Below are 16,994 nucleotides of genomic sequence, written 5' to 3'. Positions count from 1 at the left end.
AGTTACAGGGAAAGACAAAGATTGTGATAGAAGTTGGATTTGTTATTTCATTGCAAGATTTTTTAAAATGATAAAATTCCAAGGGTTCCTATAGTGTTAGCATCAAGACATCCTGATGATCCAAACAAACCAGAATTTATGTCAAAAATGTATTATAAAATATGCCCCTCCTTTTTCCCCTCCACCAAAGGACCAGGCGCCGCTTCTCCTCTTGAAAGCTAATTTTTCACTTTCTCTTGGTGTCTGACTTTGTACCAGTTTGATTCAGAAGACTCCCAGAGATTTCCTCTAACCTGTGACTCTGAACCAGACTCACTCTGTGAAGCATGACGATAAAGGTTTGGGACAGTTCCTTGGGAACAGAATTCATCCTGTGTGATGGGTTGAGTTCTGGTGTGGTAGAAAGAGTGGAGTGTATCTGGGTTCTGATCCCAGGTCTCCTGCTTTCTCTGTGAGTTTGAGCAAGGTATTTGTTTTTTTCTGAGTCTTGGTTTCCTTTACTGTAAAATAATTTTTGAAATGGGCATTATAATGCCTGCTTCACTGAAAGGGGACAGTGAGAATTAGTTGGACTGTGAGAATTAAATGTGTATGGCCCCTCCCCTCCCCACTCCAGCCCAGACCTGGCACATTACTAGTAGCTCAGAAACAGCCAGTTTCCTTTAAGCCAACCAAGAGTCAGGCTTTAGCAGAACAGAAATATTGAAAGAAAGATCAGTTTAATATAATTTATTTATTACAGGATGAAAGGCGAGCCAGAAAAAAGAAAAAAAAAAAAAAAAACTCTTTATCCTGAGATTCAGCCTATGGAGTAGACCATCTAGTATTTTCTAGAAATCATTTAAAAAAATGAGAAGTCTTACTGGATATCTCGAGGAAATGTGGGTATCCTAACAGGCACTAAACAGATAGATGGTCAGTTTCCAGAAAGGCTCAGTGAAGTGTTGAACCTTTCTAGAATGCAGCTTCAAAGAATACACAGACTAACCATCAACGGCTGAAGCTCACCCAGCTGGAAGCTTCCTTCTGATTCCACCAGAAGCAACCACCCACCCTCTAAAGAAAAGAAAGTGTGAGCTCTGCATTTGAGGTAGGGGGAGGGGAGAGGAAGGCAGGAGGACTGAACATAGTCTGAAAATCAGAATTGTTCAAAGCCAGCACTAAGTAAAAGCACAGGGAACACAAAAGATTACCTTTGGGTGCACTGTGCTCCTCATTTCCTGTAAAAGGGAGCCAAAGGATTTATGAAGGTGAGTGGGAACCAGGTTCAGAGATTAGGATGCAAAAGGGAGCTCTAATTTAAATGGTAATTGTGCAGCATGCACTTTGAGTGCTTAATACATTTTGGTGTGTGAGGAGAGTTGCTTGCCATATTTTGGAAGGAAGTTTTATTACAGAAAGGGCTAAAAACAAAACAAAACAAAACAAAGGCATTAACTCCCCAGTGCAATAATAGAATTGGTGTAGTGACTGTTTGAGAAACCTTTTTCTCCTATATGCAAAGAAGCACTGAATAGTAATAATCTCTCGTATGTGATGATAGTACATGGATATTATGTTGCATGTAGGGTAAGGGTTAATGCACAGATTCTGGAATGAGCCAGAACTGGTAACAAATTCTGCCTCTGCCATTTACTAGCTGTTTAACCTTGGGTAATTTACTCAACCTCTCTAATCTTTAATTTCCCTGTTCCTTAAAGGGAGGGGGGGTAATAGTACCTACTTTTTAGATGGTTATGTGGATTAGTGAGATAGAGAATTTAAATCACTTATTCTGGTGCTTAGCATGTAGGAAATACCATTATAGGAGAGTATAATATTGCATGGTGTAGATTACAATTATTCTAGCCCATGGCTGGTTAGCTTGTCTGTGAGGACCCCAGTCAAGATGGTAGCTTTGACCTCAGTGTTGGCTCTGCCTCTGTCTGTGGCCCCAGGCTGCCATTATCTGTCTTTCCTCACAGAGGAGACAAATATTTATGATTGTGAAGGAAATAGGGCAAATCCATCATGACTACAGGAAAAATCAACCCAAAGCGTTGTCCATCTATGGAGGGTGGCATTTTCCCATTACGTGTGGAAAGCAGCAGCCTGGCTGCTTAGACCAGAGTCCCACAGACAGCTCCCTACCTGGGGTTTAACTGACACATCACATGTAGGGTCTCAGTGTTGGATATACAATTGGCTGTTTTGTTTTAACGTGTTTATTATCAATTCTAGTCCAAAACTAATTTGTTTCAACTCCAGGGCAATTGACAAGATGACATGGAGTACACCCTAACCCCGGAAATTTTTTGCGTCTCAATGGTTATAAATACCGCCTTGCTATTGTATTTGTCGCGCTGTATGCAAATGGAGGTAGGAGTCTGAAAGCTCATTAGGCAAGGGACAGAGGCTTGGAGCATGGAGAGGACCGAGTGGAGCTAAAGCTGATAACGGTGGCCTTGTCCAGAATAGTGCCTGGGAGCTTTCTTATCTCCCTTTGGCAGGAGGTGCTGTGGGCTTCCTGTGCGAAATCAGGAGTGAACGCTGCTTTCCTCTTGTTGTTCGGCTTCCTCCCCCCTCAAGACGGTTCCCAGCACAGTGATTATCTTTGCATCTTCAAACATGGCACAATCTACTTCCTTAAGAGCTTGATGTATTCTTAAGGCTTAGGCAAATTCCCCTCCCCCTAAATCTCTTTTCAAGTGCTGTTATATAGTCAGGCTCCTAAATGACATTCTATTTTTATGGTTCCAATTACAAAGAGGGAAAAGAAAAAAAAACCACAAAAAACAAAAAACAGTCCCCAAATTAGAAAATGGCCACAGACTGTCCTTTGCACTGGGAGGACCTTGCCTTGAGGCTACCGTATAGCTTCCATACTAGGGCTTTTGCCACCAGCGGCCGCCCCTCGGGGCGGGGGGTGGGGATCAGAGGCAGACAGCCCCTCATGAACTTGGGCAGCGGACTGCACTTCCCTCAGAAAATGCCTAGACTCATTGTACTCCAACATATTTCTTTGCCTTTCCTGCAGACCAAGCATATGCAATTAAGATCTCTGAGGCATCCGTTTATCTTTTTCACTTCTGTGGGGGGGGAAAGAACACAATTAAAAGCATCTTTTCCAGATACGAGAGAACCTCGGCTGTTTGACAGCACAAGGCCAAGTACACACACATGTGTCCCATACAGGTGTGCACATGAGTAATAAATCCCATCTACATGTAAGGCATATGTGAGCTGATATATTCATATGTGTCCTGAGCGTGTGTGAAGGATGGGAGGTCAAACGGAGGTTCAAGGCATGGATGGAACAGTCCAGAGAGCAGACAACGAAAAACAGCAGAATGACTTAGGATTGCAATAACATTACAATGTTTCAAGTGAAGGAGACAATATAATTTCTCTCTGGTTCATTTTCCTCTACTAATCAATAACAGTTTAGACGTTCACTTATTTTACCTGATGACTGGAAAGAATATCTATAGAAATTGCATAAATTCCTTAAGGAATAGCCAGTCCTTATTATTTTTTCTTAGTTTAAATTTTATAATCTAACTGTAAAAGGGAGACATTTTGCCAACATTTGGGGAAATCTGATATATGGAGCGGGTACAATGAGGTGTCATAATGGCATTGTTGTCATCTTGGAAAATGTGCATTCTTTTAGAGATATGTGCTGACGTATGTAAGGGTGACATGACATCTGAGATTTGCTTCCTCGACTTACTTTATTTATTCTATTGCTATCATCTTATGCAAATCATGATAGCCATTGGCTGCCTAGGATCAACTGCTTGCTCTCTCTGGAAATTGGGCTGTGAAATCCCTCTTGGTTTGAAAATTCCCATAATCTTACCATGACAAATACTCATGAGAGCCCAGAAGGCTCTCTGCTCACCACAAATTCTACGGAGGAAATGGACTATGAATGGCCCTGAGTGTCAGACAAGCACGCCTGGGCTTTAAAAAAGTTCAGTACAGTTGCTGGAGCTTTGGGAGCAAAAAAGGATTCCACTAGAAACCAGAACATTCAGAGTTTGGTCTGGGAGCAACTTTGTAGGTGTTGAGATTAATAACTATTTCCACCAAAATTTGAGTCATAAACCATATGAAAACAGAAGCTTGCTGAAAAGAATGGGTATTTGAGAGAACATGCCAACTTCTCTCTTTAAAATGTATTCTACCAGCTGGTTTTATATAATAAGAGATCTAATGGACTTTTAGAAACAGAAAAGATCATTTTACAGTTAAACACTTAAGGTCTGAGCAGTTAAAGGGCTTCTCATGATATCCCAAAACTTGGAAAGAAACAGACAAAATGTAGTAACTGCTTCATGCTCTGTGTTTCCATATACACTTGATTAGCCCTGGAAAAAATTAGCTGTATAATGGAATATTCTGATTAAAAGCCAACTTTTTATAGATGTGAAATGCTATTATTGCCTCGAGATTTCCATTCATTAACATAACATCCCCCACCTCGTGTTTGCCTGTTTCCTCCACGAGGAACTAATTAAAATCTAGATATTAAATTTCCTAATTTTTACTTAGTATTTAACCTTTAGAACAGGAAGGATATATGGAGATACACTGGTGTGGGCTGCTTTCAGAGCAAGCAAAATATATTTTCTATTTCTAAGTTGTGGAGATGACTCTGCAGGGAAAAACCTAAGGAATACAAGAAAGCATGTCTTGCTATCTTTGTTATCTCAGGACTTACCAGTGACTTATTTCACCTGTCACCGTGGACCATCATGGTAAATTATTTTATCATAATAAATTATTTTTAAGCAACATCATGATAAATTATTTTTTTAAAAAGGTATGACTTTTGCTCCAATAATGATAACATCATGATAAATAATAACATCATGATAATTTTTTTTTTAAAGGTATGACTTTTGCTCCAATAATGAAGAGTCTCTAATCCTGGATCCTGACAGCAACCTAGGAAACAGGATCGAGAGCATCACTCAGCGGACGGCAGTAATAGAAGGAAAGAATAAGGTATTGTCTGCAAAAATAAAGTCCGGCATATTTATTCTATTTTTTCAAGATTTTATTTATTTGTGAGCGAGAGCATGAATAGGGGGAGAGGAAGGGAGAGAGAGAAGCAGACTCGATCCGAGAACCCCAAGATCATGACCTGAGCTTAGCCGACTAAGAGAGATGCTTCGCCGACTGAGCCACCCAGGTACCCCTGGGATATTTATTTTTAAAACACACACTTTGCTTCCAGTTCTGGGTTCACTAGAACCAGAAGTAATTGAAATGCTCAAACAAAAATTAGGGAGAAAAGACGAGATCTGAGAGGTTGTCTTTGTGGTCTTTTCCAATGGCCCACCAGTTCCCAAGGCTTGAGTACTAGGTCCTAATGGATTCAGCCCTGGCTGAATATCAGGATACTCCACCAATTATTATGATGCTTGAATCTCTGGAGTAGAGCTTGGGGTTCATGAAAGTTCCTGGGGAGGGAACTTTCTAGCATGAACCCAGGACTGAGAATCTCTGATATACTTAAAGTAGGGTGTCGATAAGCAAAAGCTAGTATAAGACTTAGGGTTAAACTGGAATGTTTTCCATCTCACAAAATAGCTTGTTTTCCCTCTGTCTTTGCAAGGGCAAAGCCTAAGTCAAGTAGGCAAAACCCATACAGTGTATCAGGTTTCTGTGACCTAAGGAATACAAATCAAAAGCACAATGAGATCTTGCCTGACACCTGTTGGAATGGCCATTGTCAAAAAGACAAGAAGTCATAAGTACGGGCGAGGGTGTGGAGGGAAACTTTGTGCACTGTTGGTGGGTTGTAAATTTATACAACTGTTATGAAAAACATGGAGGTTTTTAGAGGTTCCTCAAAAAACTAAAAGTAGAACTACCCTAGAACCCAGCAATTCTCCTTCTGAGTATATATCCAAAGAAAAGAAAAATACGAACTCAAAATTATCTGCACCTTTATGTTCATAGCAGCACTATTTATAATAGCCAAGTTATGGAAGCAACTTAAGTGCCCATTGAATGAATGAATGATGGATGAATGAATGAATGGAGAATGTATGCTATATAGACACACAATGTAATATGACTCAGTCACAAGAAAGAATGAAATCTTGCCATTTGTGACATGGATGGACTTTAAGGGCATTATGTTAAGTGAAAGAAAGACAAATACCATACGATCTCACTTATATGTGGTATCTAAAAGAAACAAACCCCCAAGCTTATAGGTTACAGAGCACAGATTTGTGGTTGCCAGAGGCAGGGGGTGTAAGGGTTGTGAAAAATAAGTGAAGGGGGTCGGAAAGTACAAAGTTTCAGTTATAAAATAACTAAGTCCTGGGGATTATTGTACAACATGATGAATATAGTTAATATTACTGAATGACATATATGAAAGTTTGCTAAGAAAATAGATCTTAATAGTTCTCATCATAGGAAAAAAATTTGCTTTACTATGTGTGATGACAGATGTTAAATGGACTTATTGTGGTAACTGTATTGTAATATGTACAAATACTGAATCATTTATGCTGTCTCTACATTTGAAACTAACACAATGTTATATGTCAATTACACCTCAATTCAAAAAGAAGAGACTTCTAATCAGAGGGAAAAAAAGGTTCTCTGACCTAATGGGGTCAAGCAAGCCTCTTTGCTAGTATTCCTTTCAGTGTTAAATAATTTTTATTGAGATATGATTGACATACAAAGAGCTGTACAAATTTAATGTGTACAGTTTAATAATGACTTTGGAAATAAATATACACTCATGAAACCATTGACACAGTCAATGCTACAGACTTATCTATCACCTCCAAAAATGTCCTCCCACTGAATGTAGGAATGTGAATGAATCCATGATAACACATAGCAAAGGTATACAATACAGCATTCTTCACTACAAGTACTATGCTGAACAGTGGATCTCTAGGACTTATTCATCTAGCATCACTGAATCTTTGTACCCTTTGACCAATTTTGGAAGATTCAACTTAGCTTCTAGAAAAAGGTGCCAAGAACTGCGAAGCTCTGAGATTATACCCTGCTTTCAGGCTAACAGCTAGCCCTGTCCCAATTGTAAGCTTGGTAGTTGAAGACCTGCTACTTACTGGTCAGATACAAGGACTTTATTACTCATAGCAAATCTCTCAGACTTCATGTTAGCCCTGGGCCCCTTGCCTCCGAGTGTCTGGGTAGAAACTGTGCAGGTATTGTATTTGCACAGCAGCTGGGGGACCCTGAACTTTGGGAACCCACTTTTTTTTTTACAATGGGTGGTCTTTGGTGCCCCTCTTGCCTGCCATGCGTTCTCTGTTTCCCTGACCTCCACTGAGCCTTAGCTAATAGCTGATGCCTTGTGAACTGGACATATCTCGTGGACCTCAGACTTTTCTTTGGTTGAATTTGGGGGAAATATACTTTAAAATCTCCTATTATCAGGCACAGGGGTAGTGCTGCTTTAAAAAGTAAAAGCCTTTCAACCCCTTGCCAAAATGTCTGTTTATATGTGCATATGTTGACTCTGAGTGGCTCGGCTCGTTAGTATGGGTGCTATCTACTGGAGTGTGGTTATACTCATATTATCTGTGTATTCAGCTGTATTTTTTGCATTTGGAGACAACAAAGTGGATGGCATCATTCCCCCACCCCCCATGTCGGATTGAACAATAATGACAGATAACATCTGAATTCCTCGTTCTGTAAAACTTTTTGACATATGCTCATATCAACATCATTCTGGCCAGCCAGAGTGGCTATCTACTTTTTAAAGATAAGAAAATCAGGGGTGATGAGAGGAATTCAAAGCCTCACAGCCTAAATGTGGCAGACGAAAAACTCAAAGCAAAGTCTTCCTAGTCTCAAAGCCACGGCTCTACCAACTAGGAGCAGAGATTAAAGTGGTAATGATTTGCCTGAAAATATAAACAATCGCTTGTCATGGATTTATGAAAAGTTTTTCTGACTACCGCAGTGGTTTATAGCTCTTGTTCTCTAATACAAATGAACAGTAGTTTGAAACGTCGCATGTTGGGTAACCACTGGCGAGAGCAGTTCAACGAAATCCTTAGGATAGAGGAAATTCTATGAACCTGAGAGTTTAATTTGAGTGACAGTACATGTTTTTCCAAGAAAGGAAATGCCTCGCAGTAGAAGGCAAGTTAGTTGTCACAGAACACTAGAAAACGTCAAGATGCCACTAAATGTCTCAGTTTGTTTTACCTTCTCCTGACCACATCAGGGAGATGTACTGTTTTTTGTTTGTTTGTTTGTTTGTTTGTTTGTTTAAAGATTTTATTTACTTATTTGACAGAGAGAGAGATCACAAGAAGGCAGAGAGGCAGGCAGAGAGAGAGGAGGAAGCAGGCTCCCTGCTGAGCAGAGAGTCTGATGCGGGGCTCGATCCCAGGACCCTGAGATCATGACCTGAGCTGAAGGCAGCGGCTTAACCCACTGAGCCACCCAGGTGCCCCCAGGGAGATGTACTGTTAATTGCTGTATATTAAAAAAGAATTTATGAACCTAATTCCAATGGTAAGTTTAGATTCCATTCTGGCTTCCTAGCCCCAGAAATTACAATAGAAAAGAAAGTGGAAAATGAAAAAGGCAGGGGAGTTTTCGGATTAGCCTGAAACAGAAAGTAGCAACCTGACTCCGTACAGAATTACCTGGAAAGCACAGAGGGAGTGAAGTCACACAGCCTGAGTGAGATAAGGAACTTCCTTGATTTTTTTTTTTCACACGGCTTGAAACAAGTTTATTGTCTTGTAATTTTGTAGTTATGCAAAGGTTTTAAACAGAGACCTCTAGACGTAGCGGGCACGTATGTCGGCCTGCAGCCAGGAGCCCTGGGGTCCAGCTCTGCCATTTCTGTCTTGTGAAACCACCTGCAGATGAGTCCCTCTCTCTGAACCTGTCCTTCCTCCAAATGATGGCGCTCATAATCCTTGTCCTCCCTCATTTGCCCATTCTTGTAAGCATGATTGTCATCTACGCCCTAATGCAGTTCCCAGACTGATTATGATCAAATGCAATGAAGACTATTTGTTTGGGGTGCCTGGGTGGCTCAGTGGTTTAAGGCCTCACATCAGGCTCTTTGCTCAGCGGGAGCCTGCTTCCTCCTCTCTCTCTGCCTATTTATGATCTCTCTGTCAAATAAATTAATTAATTAAATCTTAAAAAAAAAAGGACTTTGTTTGATAACTCTCTTCATTGAAAAGCTTTTAATACTGTTTCTCAACAAAGTTGATCTCTGTATATATCATGTATATGTGACATAGCCTCTTCGAAGCTAGAGCGGTAATAGATTCCCCTTATTCATTTCAAAGCCTAAATTTAGAAGCATTTACCACTTCTACAATTTGGACATCTATTAATTTATCTGTGTACATAGGGAAAAATCTATGAAGATGACAGATGGGAGTTTGGCTGTTGCAGAATTATTAACAGTGGTCATGCCTTTACAGTTACAATTTTTTTAAAAGAGTTTATTTATTTATTTGACAAGAGTGAGAGATCACAAGTAGGCAGAGAGGCAGACGGAGAGAGCCAGTGGGAAGCAGGCTTCCCACCGAGCAGAGAGCCTGATGCAGGGCTCGATCCCAGGACCCTGAGATCATGACCTGAGCAGAAGGCAGAGGCTTAACCCACTGAGCCACCCAGGTGCTCCATGCTTTTACAATTAAACTGCTTTTCTTTTCTGTCTAACTTTAGGAAGTATATTAAAGTCCCAGCTTAGACCCTAATGACTGTTTTAGCTACAGTCACATTGTTAGTCTGCACAGTGACGCCCCCACAGATCAGGGGAATAGAGATCCCACTAGAGCCCCCCATTAGATTCTAGGAATTTCCTTTTTTTTTTTTTTGGTTTTGTTGTTTTTGGTTTAACTCATAGAAGGGAGCAGAGGACAATAAAATTTAGTTTCCTCATTGGCAAGTTTTGGCCTCGATTTGTAAAAAATGAGTCATCAATTGGAGTTGCTAATAGCAAATGTGGAGTTTTAGTATTCTTTAATGGCGTTGCCAGACTATTGGGTTTGTAGCTATGGAGTAGGAAGTAGAAGGAACCCTGGGTTAGAAAAAACACTCAGGAAATACATATTACAGCATTCATTCTGTGAGGCGGGAGAATTGTGACAATTTTAATGCTTTAGCAGCGTTTCCATTGAAATCATTCTGATGTTCCCTTGAGGAGTGTTAACATACAAGACCAATCCATGACAGAGGCCTTAAATCTAATGACAGAATTACATCTTGTGTCTCATTTCCCGCACTCCTCAATTTTTTCAAATTCTCACGTTCTATTTTCCCATCACTTGGTTCAAAAATGTGCCACCCGAGGTTAATTTTAGTTTCTTCCATGACCTTTATAGATCTACTTTTATGTCTCCCTGACACACTTGAAAGGAAATGATATTAGAAACATCCCAAGATTAAAATCATGGGTCCATATTTAGACCTTTTAAGACTCGTTCTGGAAATTAGGCTGAATTACACATCATCCCCTCCATTCTGATCCGCGAGGTTGAAACCACATTGTGGTAGGAAGTTACTAATGCTTAGGGAAAGGGAAGGAAGGAAGGGGTATGAATAACTTCCCAACTTACAGTACCTGACAACAGATTTCATCAGCATCCCTGGATCATACTAAAGAACCCGGAGAATGACTTTCAGGGTCTATTTCTTTTTTTTTTTTTTTTAAAGATTTTATTTATTTATTTGTCAGAGAGAGAGAGAGAGAGCACAGGCAGAGTGGCAGGCAGAGTCAGAGGGAGAGACAGGCTCCCTGCAGGGCAAGGAGCCCGATGTGGGACTCGATCCCAGGACGCTGGGATCATGACCTGAGCCGAAGGCAGCTGCTTAACCAACTGAGCCACCCAGGCGTCCCTCAGGGTCTATTTCTAATATCTAAATCCCTGGGGTCCTGGCAGGGCAAGTCCAGGCACCCCCGAAGTGTAGGTTCAGAGCTAAAAAACAACTAGGGCAAATGAAAACTTCTAGAACGAAGACAAGCAGCCTGTACCAAAAGAAATCCTGGAGAATTTCTTTTGGTACACCTTCTAAATGATTATAATTTCAAACACACGTAACGACTCAAATTCTTGGCACTTCCTCTTTTAAAGTATGAAGTTAATATTTGGTGTTCCATCTGTAGGCTGTTTTCATTTTTTCACCCTTTGAAACGACAGTATTTGGTTACGAGCTCTGAGGAATGGATTTGTCCATTTTACTCAGCAGACTTCAGTGTTCAGCCTTGCTGTCCTACGAGAAGTTTTCTCCTGTCCTGAAAAACCACATTCACCTACAACTCACACTTGAGCTCCTTTCTCTGACCCTATAGTGTTTATACTTCAACTATCAAATAGATGTCTTTTGTTTTTCATGAAAATATGTTTTAGTTTCTAAGTTTAAAACATATGCTCTGGAAAAAGAAGAGCTCTAGAAATATTTAGCGAAGATCATAGATATTAATTTCCTCTTTTAAATTTCCTTCTTTAATTATGACTTTTTCATTCGTCCATCATATTCTCAAAACTTATAACAATGTATCAGTTGAAAAATAGCTTATGGCTTATGTGAAGTAAATTAGAAAGAAACTAGTATTTCTGTACATGCTAGCATTTTAGCTTATGTGACCCGTCTCTGCCAATTTCAGGATGATTCTTAAGAAAGAATTCAATGAGAAGAGTAGATGGAACTCTACCAATAGATGTGTGCTATCCAATCTGAAGAGTTTTAAAGCAAGAAGCAGTCTCATGTAGAGATCAAGGGTAATATACGTACCTCACAGGGCTATAGGAAGGAAGTAAAGTCCCAGCTTACACTATAATGACGCTTTTGCCTACAGTCACATAATTAACCTGCCCAGCAACAGGTTAGATAACGCCTCACACGCTGTCTGGTGCATAGCATAGCAAGGGCTACCTAAAGGCACCCAGAAACAAAGAAATAATGTAAACTCTGATCACTGTCATTTTCTCGTACAATTTTAGTAGAAACTTGGGAGAGGTGAGTTTTGGAGAAGGCTTGCCTCTGGGTAAGCTCTTGGTTTGGGAAGGGGCCATTCAAGCAAAATAAGAGAGATTTAAATGTATTCGTCTCTCCATGGCTCACCTGTGACCTGGACCCCTTTCAGGTCTAGGTATGTCAATTTCATTCTCCGATTATACAAAAGTTCTAAACTCTCCCAGCTGTTGGAATCATCCCAGGTCTCCTGCAGAATTCTTAGTTGTGGCAGTTGTTCATTTCTGAATTGACTTTCCCTTTCCATGGAGCCCAGCGCTGGTGCTTACTTGCTTTGAGTCCAGTGAAATCAAAGCAGTTTTAACAGAAATGCAGATGCCAGCCTTCATTCAGCACAGGTCATGATCTCAGGGTCCTGGGATCAAGTCCCACATCAGGCTCCCTAGGAGCCTGCTTCTCTCTCTTCCACTCTCCCTGTGTGTGCTCTCTCACTCTCTCCCTCTGTCAAATAAATAAATAAAATCTTTAAAAACAAAAAAGAAAGAAATGCAGATGCAACTTTCAGATTCAGGCAGTAGCTGTCCCTCATGTCAAAATCCTCCGGAGAAACAGAAATGCGTTTCTCCTTATTTACTGAGCAACAAAATGAAGAATGTAGATAAAACTCTGTTGAGACCCCTGAGGATAAACATGGGCGAGCTGATGTCATAAGAAAAGCAGTGCTTGAGCTGGGGGCCTTCATGGGTGTGCCTTGGGTCTGAGCTTGTTGCATACCACTTCCAAGCATGTGAACTCAAACTTGCAGAGACCAAATAAAGAAGTCAGAGTCTGACTTGATGGTCTGAATTGTCCCAGTGGTGACAAGCTAACACTTCCTTTCACATGGTTCCCTACAAGCTTCTCTTCTAACTACTACCACGGCTCTTAAGCGGTAGGTGCAATAATTGAAAGAAATATTCTGGCTAGCATTTCCTTGTATTTCCCACCTCTCATAAAAATGATTAATTAACATAGGGAAAGAGAGCCCCGAGGTCTTCTATGATCTCCTCTATTGGTCATTTGTCTCCACGTGTGTTTTTCTCTGCAAAAGAGAGAATAATACGTATTTGATCTTTAAGCGGGAAAGTCTCTGTCAGCTTAAAATAGTCCTCCAAGGACTATTCAAGGTTAAGAATAGGGATTGTGTCACACTCATCATCTCTGTTTCCCCTACAACCTCTGCTCAGTGCCTTGATATATGCTCAATAAATGTCTGCTAAGTTGAATGAAACTTGTCACATACTGCAGACATTTCATTTCCGGTAATTTCAATAACTCAGGACAAATGAGAAGATGCAATTAAACAGATCCAAGAAACACAAGAGGAAATAATCATGTAATGTGCATGATACCGTAGTGAAAATTACAGAGAATTTGAAGAAATAAGCTTGTTGGCTGAAAAAGTGAGGATTATATTTTTCAGTGTTCTTGATCTGCAGATTAAAGATAAATCATTTACTGGCTGGGATATGAGAACATAAGTAAAGAGCTTAATTAGCCCATTACTTTACAACTCAGAAAAATGCTGGGACCCTTTGTAGAATCCAGGTTCATCCCCTTGGGAAACCGACTGTCACATTTCCACCTATATATTTTGTTAGCCTGTAAGGCACTTGATCGAATTCGGCTTCAGTTAGGACTCCCTGTTGGTCTAGAAGCATCAGCAAGCCTCTCTAAGTTCAAAGCCAATGACCAGTTACTTGTGTTCTAGGAGATGAGCGGCAATAGTTTATAAGTAATGGGGTACACTTTACAAAATAAGAGAAACATAACTCCCCTTTTCATTCGTTTCATAGAAAGGATGCATTGCACTTTTGCAAGGCTGGACTAAGTTTTAAAACTCGCAGCAGCAACCTGTTTCATTTTACTGATTTTTATCTTTACAAGAAGACAGCAGAGCGAGTCTTCACACCATACAGATTTGTATGAGATATCCCAGTTTAGAAAGTGTTTTCCAGCTCACAAATGTGACCACTAGTGTTTCTTCAAGGGCTCATGTGTCAAATAGCAGCACGAAAATCCTGTGTCTCTGTTTTCTACATTGGGAATTGGCAGACTGAGAGATGAAGTCATTCACAAACACACAGGACAGCCTTAGAGAGCTTTCCAGAGCTTCAGCACCTTAGGAACTGCCGTGCCCTATTCTTTGAGTACATAAAAGAAATGGTCCGGCCAACCTTTCTCTTCTGTCCTTACTCGCTTAACACACCCATTACAGAAGCAAACAGCAAAGAAACCTGTTACCCAGTGGCATCCCTGATCTCAGGTCATCCAAACAAAAGGGAAGGCCTCAGCCTCACCTGTTCCTCTCATTGACGTGGAACCGACCACCTCACAGAGCAGGACGTGCAGTCCCGCATCTCAGCTTCAGGTCTGTAATTGTTACGCCAGCAGCACGAGATAAATAAGCCTGAAACCCTCATACGCGTCGGATGTCATAGCCCCCGGTCTCCTGAGGACCTGCTTTCCTGTTATTTTTCCATTCTTGCTGGGGCTCGGCAAAGGGAGCGCCTTCTGGTAACCTCCATGCGTGCAGCACTCCCCTTGTTAAATGAATGGAACAGCTGAATCACTCCGACCTTTAGAAGACTCTTCGGGGTGTTCCAGGAGCTCTTCGCTCCAGCTAAAGTTTCCTTTTCTTTTACAGACGGCTAGCACCTTGGTTGTGGCTGACTCTAGAATTTCTGGAATCTACAGTTGCATGGCTTCCAATAAAGTAGGGGCTGTGGAAAGAAACATAAGCTTTTATGTCACAGGTAAGCCGCATACCCTGTACTCCCCAAGAGAGCCTGGTGACCTCGCTGTCCTTTCAGTTCTGTTTGTCCTGAGTGCGCTTAGGGCCGGAGGGATTTTTTTTTTTTTTTTAATCCCACAAAATTGTTAAACTTTGAGCACCTTCATCCTTGCTCTCCAGAATAGTATTCTACAGTATTACCGGATCTCCGAACGAGTTCTTTCTCTGAGGTCCCCTTGAGAGCTAGGTGTGTACGTCCCCCTCCCAGGCTGGATCGTGAATTTAGGCTCTTATCATGTTCATTTTTGAGCTCCTTTCAGTACCTGGCACAGGGTCTGGGACGTAGCAGTTGTTCGGTAACAATTAAGGACACCAAACCTGTGGTGATATGTTTTTGGTCTTGAAGCTGAGAAGCTAATTGTCTCACAACTTAAGTCATTTCTACTTTTGAGGAATGAGGCTCTCCTATAGAAATCTGAAGCGGAGTTTGTTGACAGTAATTAATGTGCTGGGTTTTTGGGTATCATTTACCCATTTTTTTTTTTTAGCCTGAAATATGATGGTCTCTGCAAATCTTAAAACTTCCAAGGTACACAAATGGCACTCCCTAGGTCCCTCTGCGGGTACAGGAAGGAAGTAAGTAGCTCAAAGTATAAAAACAATTGCCTGGCTCCGCACTCCCCCAATTTTCTGAGGAAACCTGGGCAGTTTGCCAGCTTTCTGGAAACTTCGCACTGCATGGGGCAGGCTGCAGCAGTTGCCTAGAATTCTCCAGAAAGAAATAGGTAGGTCTGATTGTATGAGACATAGGGGTTGTCAGATCGCAGGGAGCCTTCCGGCAAGTTAGCCAATCCTCAGAGAAGCTGCGTCGTGGGAGATCTCCTGAAGTAGATTCTCACGGAATGTCAGAGCTGGAAGAGACTGGAGAGGCTATTCAACACGACAGCCCCCTCACTTTGCAAATGAGGAAAAGGGGTTTGGAGATGTGCAAAGGGACATGGCAGAGTCACCCGAGACCAAGTCAGCCCCTGTCCTCTTACATCCGAGGAGCGGAAGGGAGATCATCTCTGCATCCCTTCCAAGTAGGAAAAGTCCTTTATTTAGGGGAGGATTTCGAGAGCAATTTCACACATACTGGTTCTCTAACCCATCTCGGGTGATTTAGACTAATTAGGAACAAAGGCTTGGACAGTCCTTTTTATTTGGTTGCAAGCAAGTTCCTATCCAAATTCGTAGTCACTATATGTATGATTGCAAATATAAAAGACATGTTCAGAAGATTCCCGTTCTGAACATTCAGCAAGTTTCTACAAATTTAATGAGCACTAACTGTGAAGTTAGAACAGTTCATCTCTGCACTGAGCCCTTGAACGGATTACCATTGATGCCCTGTCTTTATAGGAAGACAGTTTTAACATGAAAAAGTAGTGTTATCTGTACCCTAATATCAAAAGGCATATGCAGAAGTAATGTGGCAGATGAATTTACCAACACTAAGCCAATGCTGTCCAATGGAAATAAAAGCCACAAATATGATATAAAAATTTTTAGCAAAAACTGTATTTAAAAAAATAAAAATTAATTTTATTTAACCCAGTATTTCCAAAATATCATTTCACCACGCAGTCAGGGTTTTTAAAGTATTACCCTGCATCTGTTTTTAAATTTTAAATTAATTGAAATAAAATTCATCAAATAAAATTCAGTTCTTTAGTCACACTAGCCACATCTTAAGTGCTCAGTAGCCATACGTGGCCAGTGGAGAGTATGTATAGAGCGGAGCTCCAAGTCTCTGAGAAGGAAGGGCTGAGGTGGTCCTGGGGGAGGAGTGCATAAAATTGGAAGAGGTCAAAAGAAGAGGACAGGCTTGCCTTGACATTTTCAGAGCCAAGGCAAGAGTATCGTTGGAGACCCACAAGCTCTACATCCAACCACCTCACAAATTCTAAATGAAGCAAACAAGCTGTGATGTTTTAGCTTCTCATGGGCAAAAACACCTCCATGATGACCTGAGGTGAGGTGCAAATTTAGAATTTGGGGACTACTCATAGCTCCACAACAGAAAGTAACAATGTCTGGAGGTACAGAAGGAACACCCCACCCCACCCCTGCCACCATCTTCTCCTTTGACTCCTAGCTCTGTCCCACTACTCCACCTGGGTGTATGGTCTCCACAGCCCACATATCCAAGTGCTGCCCACACCTCTGACTGATAGTCTTCCCCGAGATCTAGAAGTGTGCACATGGATGGGTGATCCGACCTCAGGAGGACAAA

The 16,994-nt window shown here is 41.1% G+C and overlaps 1 protein-coding gene across 2 annotated transcripts in view; it reads left to right on the top strand.

The window, feature by feature from the left end:
• FLT1 (fms related receptor tyrosine kinase 1) overlaps positions 1 to 16,994 on the top strand; it is a 177,324-nt gene that overhangs the window by 79,449 nt on the left and 80,881 nt on the right. For both annotated transcript variants that reach the window (XM_045069645.1, XM_045069646.1), the window contains exons 11-12: positions 4,878 to 4,992; positions 14,633 to 14,741. In XM_045069645.1, the coding sequence (XP_044925580.1) occupies positions 4,878 to 4,992; positions 14,633 to 14,741 (224 nt within the window). The remainder of the gene's footprint in view (positions 1 to 4,877; positions 4,993 to 14,632; positions 14,742 to 16,994) is intronic.

The sequence above is a fragment of the Mustela putorius genome, unplaced genomic scaffold, assembly GCF_011764305.1.
Source record: "Mustela putorius furo isolate JIRA1106 unplaced genomic scaffold, ASM1176430v1.1 tig00003942_pilon_pilon_pilon, whole genome shotgun sequence".
NCBI lineage: Eukaryota > Metazoa > Chordata > Mammalia > Carnivora > Mustelidae > Mustela > Mustela putorius.
This window is presented reverse-complemented; position numbering and strand designations above follow the sequence as displayed.